The 12374-nt window shown below is 38.2% G+C and overlaps 1 protein-coding gene across 7 annotated transcripts in view; it reads right to left on the bottom strand.

Annotated features, from left to right (window-relative positions):
• scrib (scribble) overlaps positions 1-12374 on the bottom strand; it is an 884084-nt gene that overhangs the window by 336783 nt on the left and 534927 nt on the right. For 6 of the 7 annotated variants that reach the window (XR_011017587.1, XM_067137118.2, XM_068225382.1 and 3 more), the window contains one exon: positions 5997-6200. The exons of the other annotated variant lie outside the window; for it this stretch is intronic. Coding sequence is in view for 5 of the 6 variants with exons in the window: in XM_067137118.2 (XP_066993219.2) it covers positions 5997-6200 (204 nt within the window). In the remaining variant the exon portion in view is untranslated. The remainder of the gene's footprint in view (positions 1-5996; positions 6201-12374) is intronic. 7 annotated transcript variants of the gene reach the window in all.

Genomic DNA, 12374 nt, shown 5'->3' with positions numbered 1-12374 from the left:
CCTAATAAAGGAAGTAATTGGATATCCTCAGATTACTCTCGCATCTGTGTCTTTACACCTTACTTCAGAAGGTGATGGAGCCTCCATGGCTCAAGCGGCAGCACGCCGGCCTCTCACCGCTGGGTTCTGTAGTTCAAATCCCGGTCACTCCATGGGAGATTTGTGCTGGACAAAGCGGAGGCAGGACAGGTTTTTCTCCGGGTACTCCGGTTTTCCCTGTCATATTTCATTCCAGCAACACTCTTGAATATCATTTCATTTCATCTGTCGTTCATTAATCATTGCCCCAGAGGAGCGCAACAGGCTTTGGCAGCCGGCACAATTCCTATCCTCGTCGCTACATAGGGGCTTCATTCATTCCATTCCTGACCTGGTCGAATGACTGGAAACAGGCTGCGGATTTTTTCAGAAGGTGATTAAAGCCGTGGAGGATAGTGGATTCCTTGTGATAAGAATTGTGATGGACAATCACAAAACAAACATCTTCATGTTTAGACATTTTGGACAACCTCAAATATCCAGACGATAATATCCCAATCAAACTAGAAACAAGATACCAAATCCTAATTTGCAGATACTGGTACTTGGTTCATGTTTTTGAGGAGAGGATGGAGTGTGACATTTGTGCCAGCAAAATCTCACTGCCTAGAGCTTCGACACCGCTAAATGGAACTGATTATACATATTATACATCAGGATAGAGGAGGAGTTCGATAACCAAAACCTTGTTTTGTTGCTCTGGTGAAGTATCTGCAGTTCATTTAAGCTGCTGTGCCCTATTGTCAAAGTCCTTCAAACGTACAAGTGTAATATGAGAACTTGTGAAGTCTTCCCTCTCAGAATGTGTTATGTTACAGTGTGAGGTCAAAGAACATCAGCAAACTGTTAGTAATATTATCCTAACCAAGTTCCTAAAACCTCTATTAACTGATATTGCGTTGGCAAGAACACAAAAAGTACGGCACCACTCCAAGCCTTCGTCCAGGGAAATCTTTAAACTGTGCATGAAGAGGCCAACTGTAATATTGCCAATATTTAATATTACTGATGTAATTTACAAGCTTCAGTGAATATATGATAATACTGTATAGTGTTTGAAACCACAGTGCCTGATGTTAAATATATCGCGCTGATCAACGGGAGCTGACAAGTCACTTCAATAGATCTACTCATCGTCAACTCCTGCACAATTATGGATCTTCATACGTGTTCGATTATGATGTGACTTTGTGCCAGACAGTGTTTAAAAACTAGCTCATTTAACTGTTCTCCGCTATTCATAAACATTATAAGACTTTGCCTAACACTGCGTGTGCCATACTGCCGCTCAGAAAATTATGCACCGTTTTCTTGTAAGTGACTTACATTTTATCGCCTCTTCTACTGATCCGGAGTGTACTTGATCTCTTATCTCCTTTTCCTATTCATTGTTTTTCATGTTTTAATCGGCTGATGATGACCTGGACTAGGGTCGAAACCGGTACCACTTCTACTTATTATTAAATAAGAATGTAATTCACTACATTTCTTATTCTTTTGTACTGAATAGGTTAAATCTCATTATCAATTATTTCAATTTCAACTGTAATATTCTTCAATACGGAAGAATGAAATTTTTAACTTTAAATTTTCCTTTAAATGTCGAATTAGTAGTAGATTTATAGCATAAGGTGCTTTTTTTGGATACAGATATGCTGTATGATGAACAACGCTGGGATTCAAATCAAAAACCTCCATTTTAGATAGGGGTTTCCGTACGGAAGCATTTATGATAATTCTTCTATTCCCCTGCATTGTAAAGAAGTATCATGTTTCTTAGGGCCATTTTCTCCAAATCGAGTTAAACCTGGTATAAATTAAACCCGTTTAACTTTAGTACCTAGTTTAAAGTTGCGTCCATTTTCTCCACCAATTTCTGACACTCGTTTAGTTTAAACGGGCGAGCTGTCGTTGGCGCTAACGTTGGCTGCACTGAAGGAATAGTCGAAGGCATGGTCGATTGGAATTGGCCAATCAGAGCCAAGTAATTCAATGACCGACATTTTTGTAATAATATCAGCTGTTCGTGGCGAGTTAATGCTATCGTACGTAGTGAATAAAGAACAAATTCGGCGGGATATTAGCTTTACTGATAAATAAATTGTTTACATTTGTGCGAAGTGTTGTGTCATATAATTCTACCTATTGCTGTCTACAATTTATTGGAACGCACTTTTATTTCTTATTTTTCTCTGTCATGCTTTACCATAAACAAGTACCGTGGGCCTAATACGTGTCTTTTGATGTCTATTGTCTTACGGAACACACGGGAACGTTGAAATATTAAAATCCTGGTTTTTCAGCAATAGGCGTACGGTATTCCTTTCCTCAGAAAATCAACATTTATGTGAATTTCAAGTAAACAAATTCCAAGCATGCTCGGGATCTATCTCCTATCAAAATCCATCGCCCTCGGCCGGGATCAATCTCACAAACCTTGGATCCAGCAGACAGACCACTGAGGATGTATTATTTGATTCCATATTCGTTTATAACATAACCAAGTTCGCGATATGTCGTACTGTATGCATAATACTCTTCTCCCTATAGCATTAATATTTCTATTGCTGGTATGCTGGCAATAGATACGATGAAACATTCTTAACTATAATCTATTCTATTACATGTTTACTAGCAAGCATGAAATACTTTATTGTTTTTCTGATCCTATAAATATATAATCTAGCGATTAGAAATTGTATACCACCGCCTCTCCTACCGTGCCGGTCAACATTCTGATGGTAAAAATATTTTCAACAAATTAGATTCGAACCGTCTTGTCACGGATTCGGACGATGCTGACCTCGCGCTTTAGCGACCACAGCCACCACGTACCGCATGAAAAGCGGACGTATTACACGACTTATGTAAGAATATTTTTATGCTTCACATTACAGTATTCATGTCACGAACAGTATTTTACAGTATATAATATTATAAGGAGACTGCAATTTAAGGTCTGTGGTCCCCGTTGTTAATGAAAAAAATGCCTGCGCATCATATCTTAAAGCAACCAGAATCATTGCTTCTAGCGAAATAGCATTATTTCGTGCAGTTGACGTTTTAAATGAATCCTTCTTCGATACTAGACAATCCTTGCTGTTCGCTTATGAATTATAAATCCATCAAAGAACTCCGTTACATCCGATTTTCCAAGATTGTGAACTTTTGTTGGAACGCGGCTTCTTAACCTCTCTTGCACATCAAAATTATTTCCTATTTAACCAAAGACTTCAATAAATTCTCCCATTTTTCTAATGCTAATACTAGGTTATAATTTTAGTACGTTTTTCATTAAAGTGCTGCAGTACTGGTAGTCAAAACTAACCTTTCTATTAGGAAAATCACAGATACGTTAATAAAATGTCAAGAAGGTTGAATATAAACAGCAGTTTAAACCAACAATATAGAAGGTTTAACTCTGAGCCAGGTTTAAACTTGATACAAAGTTTAAACCAATATGGGGAAAATGAATGTTAGTTTAAACTCAGACTTAAACCAGATTAAAATAAACCTAGTTTAAACTCATTTGGGGAAAACGGCCCTTATATGACTAATTATCGAGTTTAAAAGCATTGTTTCTTTGTTATTCTTCAGTGTGCTCAGATCACAAACCCGGGTCTGTATTTCTTGAGTCTGTGTCAGTGTGAGTTAAATAGTGTGAAGATCCCTGCTAATGATCTAATTATTTAAAGTTGTAATTTGCTGTTTTACCAAAGGGTACTGATACGGTTATAGATATGAGATGTTAAAAGCAGGTTATTTGTTTTCAACAGAGTGAGAAGTTTATAATACTGTGTAGGGTCACACAGGGATTTTAAAGAAGGACGTTGTGAGCGAAAGAAGGCCGATGGGCGGAGTGATCCATCTGTTTCGGCTGTCACTTTGAAATGAATGGCTGAGGGGAGAACAGTGTTATGGTAAAATACAGACCCTTGACCAAAAATCGTATTTTTCTTCACAAGGGAGTTGTAAATGCGTTCTGTTTGTTTCGTATACAATGAAATTGTTCGGCCGTAGGGCCAGATAATTAATTAATGAATTTAGCCGATAGGATCCCTTTGCAAATAAAATAGATAGGGTTTTTCTTTCAGCAACCCACTACGATACCAGAAGACCCACGATTCGAATCCCGGCACATCCAACGTGGAATCACCCGGGTTTCTTTGACCTGGACAGATATATTCATACAGCCAGTGATTGAATGTGTATTTTTCTTTTAATTATTTTCTTTGTGTTTCTTGACTGCTTATACAAGTGATTTGATTATGTGTTATGAGTAAATTCTGACTTTACTCACGTCATGATGTTGGGTTCGTATTTCTCTATCGCGAGTAGTGGACCACTCTATTATGTCTATAATCTCATTTCATGTTTTGTTTTGTTTATTAATGGTAAAGGTGGGGGCATTAATCACTCAACCAGTTTCAAGTGTTTTCTTGTTTAGTTGTAACCTGGTTCCCTGTGTTGAAGGGAATGTTGCGTAGGCTTCGTTGACGCATTCGTAATTACAGTAAGTCATTATACACCATATTGGGGATGAATTTATCTGAGTAACCATGGCTAACAATTATCTTGTCCAGGAAATTAATATTATTTTTGTTAATTTATGTATTTCATAGTCACATGTAATCGGTGGTATAGTTCCAAAGACTTATATATTATATTATCTTAAAATTTGATTTGATTTTGCCAAGGACTTTAAATTTAGTTTGTTCCTATTGGAAGAATTTCATTTTGCTGTAGTATAGTGTGTCCTGAATTTCCTCCACACCCTTAAGCCTGTAAGCTAGATATAAATTTATAGATGTGGACAAAACCACCCCAGGAGATCCAGTTGTTAAGATCGCGGGTGCGGAGAAGTGTGTTCGAATCCTGCACAGGCCCTGGGCATTGCCACATTTGTTGTCATGGATACTTGAATTTTGCTTTCACTGTGGCTTTGTATTCCAGGTCAGAAAGGGTTCAGTATGAAGATAAAGCTGGAATTCAAGAGGACAAATTGGGGCAAATATTTGTTTATAGGAAGGGGAGTTAGGGATTGGAATAACTTACAAAGGAAGATGTTCAATAAATTTCCAATTTCTTTTGCAATCATTTAAGAAAAGGCTAGGAAAACAACCGATTGGGAATCTGCCACCTGGGCTACTGCCCTAAATACAGATCAGTAGTGATCGATTGAATACAATTACAATTACTTCACAGAACGTGAGTCTTTAGAAAATCATGAATTTTTTTTTTATTTTATCTTTTTCACATGGGAATGGAATAGTACCAGAGTTTGCAAGGGAAAAAAGACATTACTCCATTTTGTGTTTCTTAATGGAGAAATTAAATGGCTGTAATCACTAAATAAGACTATTGCTGCAACTCCTTGCGAGTACTGGGCGTCGAAAGTTGCCAAGCTTTTGTACATTGACTACTGGAATGTAATGATTACAGTTTTATTTCCAGACGTCAATTACGAGTAAAAATTACATATCGTGAAAAGTAATGGTCACGAATAAAAATAACTAAAAGGTAATTGTTAGAAGAAATTACTTCCAAACTCTGGTAACGATGGTCACTGTTGTTGTTGTTGTTATATTACTTTTATCATCATCAAAAACTATTTCACTCAAACTGGACTGTTGCTTTTAGCACTATTTGCTGTAAGAATTATAGCAGTTTTAAAATAAAACATGAAAATATGTATTGTGTTTTTGATACATTGTGATGGATGGAAATTCTATAATACTGTAGATGGAAACTGCATTGGAACTAGATAAAAAAATGTACAATAATTAGTCTCCAGCATATACTGGCAGGATTAGAAATTTTCAGACATTGCATTTGTAATTTCATGTCAAAATGCATAAATTAACAACTCTGGTTTTATTGTCTTTAATAGGTCACTTATAAGCACCGTGTTAAATTAAAACATATTGGAAGAGTAGTTCTGAAGAGAGCAGGTTTACCTTGCTCCTGAATTCGGAGTCATGGCCTGTTGCAGCCTGGCCAGCACTTTCAAACCCAGAGGTTGTGGCAGACACATGGGACGTTGCACTCGGAGCACGACTAGTGCTTAGGCTGGAACATGCTGAGTCCAGCACAGACCCAACACCATGCTGCCGGAAAGTTGGTGTAGAGCCTGGAGAAGGGGTGGATGCAATGTCCGAATGCTGGAGAAATATTGATAATGTGGCTGAATTAGAAGCAAAATATTCCCACTACGACTTCAATTATACCTATGTAAGTCAAATGTAAACTCTGTCTGGAAAGAAAGAATTTTGGTTGACAGTATGATGAAATTCCAATTAAGGTCACTGAAAGGTAGGCACAACACCAATTTGGAATTATGCCTTACATACACATTTCAGGACAATTTTTCAAATACAGTAGATTCCAATAATCATGCAGTTTCCAGTAATCATGCAGAAACATTTGTAATTCTAATCTCAAAATTCACTGCTATTTTCCAAAATTTGTCAGCATCTAATAATTAAAATGTGTTAGTTATCAATTTATTTTTATAGCATAGACACTCAATTGTACCATCAAAATAAATAAAATTGAATAAAATAAAACAAATAAGTACTGTATGTATACATGTTACCAACATTTACATAATCAGATCAAGCAAGGACACTATAACCAAGCACTGGAGAGAGTGTGTGTGTGTGTGTGTGTGTAGCACACAACTAAGAAAAAGATTAATACGTATTTTAAACAATGGTCAATGTTTTCCTTCACAGATTACATGTGATGATACAGTAGTAGTTAGGAACATTTCGAGAAAAGTTTAAGAAAAAATACTATGTATGAACTATGAAAACTGTGCTTGAAGATCCATCTCATGATGGTAAAAGAAATGTTACAAGGTATAATATAGGATGCTTCCATTGTTTCCCACTAGGAGTTAAGAAAGAGCTGTAATAATAATGTTATTTGTTTTTACATCTCACTAACTATTTTTATGGTGTTTGTAGATGCCAAGGTGCTGGAATTTTGTCCTACAGGAGTTTTTGTTATGTGCCAGTAACCTACCAGCATGAGGCTGATGTATTTGAGCACCTTTAAATACTAATGGACTGAGCTGGAATCGAACGGAAACCACCAACTTGAGCTCAGAAGGCCAGCGCCCTACTGCCTGTGCTACTCCACCCAGCCAAGAAATGTGAATCCTATCAGATAACTTTTGATACAATCTACAGTATCTAATTGCAATTGTTTATTGAAAGAACTAGCATAGGAATTTCCTATGAGGGGAAACAAAATATTCAAGAAAACCAATGAATAACAATTACATTTTTCAACTTTGGCTTTCTGATCTGTCCATGAAACTGTCTTTGCATTTTTGACCATGTATACCAGTCACCATACAAGAAGTAGACCACACAGAGAAGTCAGATGCAAAGCAGACTTGATATTGAAATGACAACACACAGAAAAAAAGCCAAATACATTCTGAATTAATATAATTGATTTTAGGTTCCATTAACCACTTTTATGGTTTTTAGAGATACCACAGTGCCCAATATTTGTCCTTCACAAGTCAAATGCTGATAAATATACCAACATGAGGCTGACATATTTGAGCACATTCAAAGATCACTGGTCTGTGACAGGATCAAACATGCTAACATGAGCTCAGAGGCCACGGCTAGAGAATATATTTTGCGGTCACATATTTTGAGCAAAATATAATTGTATATGTGTAATTATTGCTGATATACTACCTCCAACCTTTACTTTTAATTATTTGAACTTGCAAAATATCACAAATTTTGTATAATGTAACAAATTTGCAATGTTTTTGCACATTTTGCCATTTTTGAAGCAATTGGCAAAAAGTACAAGCAAAATTTCCAGTCCGAAATGTATTAAGCAATTTTTTTTCCAGTATTGAGTTCATGATCTACAATAGATCATTTGTAGATTGCAGGTTGATAATATGGAATGTAAGTCGACAATACTGCAATTTATAATCACAGGCTGAAGGAAGACCAGACTCTGTGAGGTGTTGACGTCATAACCAGCTATTGGTTGCCACCTGCTACACAAAAGGAAGTGTGCGCATGGGTAGGGTTGAGAGAGAGAGAGAGAGAGAGAGAGAGAGGGAGAGAGAGAGAGAGAGAGAGAGATTTCTTCCACCCATAAACATGTTACGGCTTTCAATTCTCGTAAAGAAGGCAAAACATCTTCCGTTATGACATCGATTAGCACGTGTTCTAACATAACAGTGCCAAAACACAAAGAAAACAGATACATTTTAAAAAGCAAACATACCAATTTCAAAGCTGAAGACGAACATGTAAAATTGTTTATGTGTAAATTCATACAAATAAAGCTGGCATTTAATTTTGTTTAATTTACTGGATATTGTCTACATAATAAGTGTAATGTTACCTGCCATCGAATATTTACTGAGCAACTCTTGGAAGTAATTATTTAAAAATATTAATGTTTTACAGGAGTCCTTGCGCAAACGTTACCATACAGAAGTATATTCAACCAATGATGAATGAAAGGGTGAAAAAAAATTAAGAGCAAACTTTCAGGAAAGAAATTGGTGATGTACTCTGATGAAACCACAAACACACAAATAATGTAGTTTTCTTGTCATATTTAAAGCAAAAAAGCTTCTGTGGAAGTAACTGTTGGTGACAAAAAAATACACAGAGAGATATTCGAAAACCTGCTCTAAAGCTATTTTGAACGCACTAGAACAATATGACATTTAGCCTGATGATGATGATGATCGTGATGATGATGATGATGATGATGATGATGATGATTATGACAATGATGATGAAGCAAGCCCTTGTTTTCCATTTTCACACCAGACGAATGCTGGGGCTGTATGGTAATTAAGGCCATGGTCATTTCCTTCCCACTTTTAGTGAATTCCTATCCCATTATCGCCATAAGACCTATCAATGTCGGTGCAACGTAAAGTATTTTGTATATTTTAAACAAAAGTCGTATATAAGGATATCCTTCAACAAATATTTACCCCACTGATCCTCTCATGTCTTGACGGATTTCTGTTATTATTAATAATAGTATTATTGGCTTTATGTCCCACTAACTACTTTTATTGTTTTCAGAGACGCCGAGGTGCTGGAATTTAGTCCCACAGGAGTTCTTTTATGTACCAGTACTGACATGAGGCTGACGTATTCGAGCATCTTCAAGTACAACAGGACTGAGCCAGGAGTGAACCTGCCAAGTTGGGGTCAGAAAGCCATCCAACTAAGTTACGGGTCAAAATTAATAGATAGTGTGTATATTTGCTTTGTTATAAATTCACCTGTACATCATATACTCTTGTTTCATATTTTCCAGCCTGATAATTTTAATATTTTGAATGCAAAAAAGTGTTTTAACTAACCAAGCTAAAATAATGAGAAATCATCAAGTATAAACGGGAATAAAAACAGCATGACCACCTAAGAACAACAGACTACAGAAAATACACTACAATAACAAGAAATAGATGATTGATGAAGGATGATGTGTTATTTATACACAAAAGAACAGTTTTAGAGCAGACTGTAGAGGAACAACAATGCAACAGTTCATTTTCTAAACGAAACTGAGATGAACATGATAATGAGCAACTATAAATACTGTAAAACAGCTTTCTTAAACAACATAGCCTATATTCTGGGAAAGTGCTACAGAACGTGCATGCACTGAAGTTAATAGCAAACCATACTACTGCTCAGATGAAGATATCTACAAAACACAAAGCTTACATTTGACTCATCTGTATCAACACAACACAACACAACACAACACAACACAACACAACATAACGTAACATAACATAACGTAACGTAACGTAACGTAACGTAACGTAACATAACATAAGTATTGGAAAGGAGCAACCAAGTGTCATATCAAGTCTTAAATAGAGAAATAGGATTATGGAAAGGAACACACAGACACACACAGGAGATACTGGGCTAGTAGCTTGTAGCACCAACTATCGCCTGTATGACTGTGGTGATGTGGCATAGCATGAACTCCACAAGACACTGGAAGCATTGGGAAGCCGTACCGATCCACGATCACTGCATAGCCCTCCATAATCTACAAAGATTGGTCGGAGAAGGCTCCAGGGTACGCACATCCCTTTTGACAGCATTCCACAAGTGCTCAATGGCTCTAAGATCAGGGTTCCATTGAACCAGTCAGCCACAATTCGGGAGAGAGGGGCTGGAACATTGTCTCGCCTTAGGTACAGGTCGCCTGCAGGGTGCTGGAGGCAAACAAAGAGGTGAACATGGTCTGTCAGTAGATTCCTGTAACACATGCCAGCGAGCGACGTACCAGGGGTCCCTTTTCACCCCACACTAACAGTCTCCATAAGATGATACAACCCCCATCCCCACCCACACCCCCACCAGCCTGAACTGTACTCTGCTGGTAAGAGGAACCCACTGCCTTGTGTAGTTGATGACGCACTCGTACCCGGCCATTGGTGGGTACCAACTGGTACCTCTACTCGTCTGTCCGGGCAAATTTTTTTCATGCTTCGAGCATCCAATGGTGGTGTTCTTTTGCAAATGTCTGTTGTTGTGCCTTGTGAGGGGTGTTGATCAGAAGCTTCGTGGGACGCTCTCTTTGCCCCATAGCCAGGAGATCTGGAAGGTATGACTGCTCACACGTCATTGTAGTCCAGTACTACAGGGACTAGCAATCTATTCCAATACGGTCCATCTATCCACTCTTGCGATCCAAGTTCACTGAAGGCAAACAGTAATACACTAAATGCATCATATCCCATGACAGTTGATCCTGGCAGCAATAGTTTTGCCCAAATCAATGTACTCATGGTACAATCTTGACATAGTGGCAGCCTTTGGAAAGCCCAGTGCCTGCACAACTTCAGAGATGGAGTAGCCCACATGGTTGGTGCTGATAATCTGGCCACGACCAAATGCACTGAGGTATTGTGTCTTACCAATCCTGTAGTCAACTGTTACTCATACAGCCTGTATGAGGTCTGATGTACTCTCTGTGCTCTGTTACATGCCAAACCCTCCTATGAGCCCAGCACCATTTCCCCCCACTATGACAGCTATCTCTAATTCAATTGCTTACGAGTAGCCTGCCCTGGTGACCACAATTGTTAAGACATTAAAATCTATATGGTCTGACACCGTGGTTAGCCAATGAGTCCTGCTGGTTGAAAAAATGTCACGATCAGAGCGTAGGCCAGCAGGGTGGGAGGTGTGGTGGTATACAATTCCTATTCAATAGACTGCGTGCCTAAAGCCTGGATTCAATTCCAAACCTTTCCTCAATGTTCACATGGAGTGAGGGCATATGACACAGCTGATGGTGATTCGTCCATCGGATGGGGATGTAAAGCTTACAGTAGACTCTTTGGTGTTATTCGACAGGAGCACACTATGTGCCGACATTGGATTTCACCCTCTCCCTAACTCATTATCATCATCCCACATCCAGATGTACAGGTCGCCCATGGGTATCAAATAGGAAGACCTGCACCAGGCAAGCCGAACATGTCCTCGGACACTCCCGGCACTAAAAGCCATTCTATATATACACACATATACTGCTTACGAGTGTAATAGGACAAACAATACAGGTCATTATGGGAAGAGGGAGCATTAGAAAGGGGAGACATGGACAAAGCTGAAAACACAAAAGGACAAGGACAATATTCACATTTCCATACATTGCCGCCATCAAATAGTTAGGTTATTTCCTTATCAATCCCAGTTCTTCCACATCCATGTCTTCTCAGAATTCTTTTCTCCTTTTATATTTGCTCTATGTCCCTAACCTTTTACAAGATTTATTTGCCTTCATCTTATTCTTCCTTTTTCCTGTATTTATCCAGCTTTCTTCTTATCCTAGACTTCCTGCATCAAGACTGTAGATATGCCAAGATGGCCTTCAGTGATTGTTGAAGCCCACCTTCCTGATGAAGCTAGGAAGCATAAACAAGCTCGTAAGGGGCTGAGAAGAGAATGATGTAGAAGAATAGGGATTGATAACGAGACAGCCTATCTGTCTGAAAACAGCAGTGTATTAAGATGTCTTTATTTTTGCTTATTTGTTCTTGTGTCCTCTTTCTGTTGCTCCATATTCCCACAATAACCTGCCATTATGTTCGTCCTATTATGCGCTCCTATTCATGTTCCTTCCCCCCCCCCCTCACACACACACACACACACGCACGCACGCACGCACACACACACACACACACACTCTCTCTCTCTCTCTCTCTCTCTCTCTCTCTCTCTCTCTCTCTCTCACTATCTATATATATTACATATATGTATATGACTTGTTAACATATCACAATATATACCAGT

The sequence above is a fragment of the Anabrus simplex genome, chromosome 1 (assembly GCF_040414725.1).
Source record: "Anabrus simplex isolate iqAnaSimp1 chromosome 1, ASM4041472v1, whole genome shotgun sequence".
Taxonomy (NCBI): Eukaryota; Metazoa; Arthropoda; class Insecta; order Orthoptera; family Tettigoniidae; genus Anabrus; species Anabrus simplex.
This window is presented reverse-complemented; position numbering and strand designations above follow the sequence as displayed.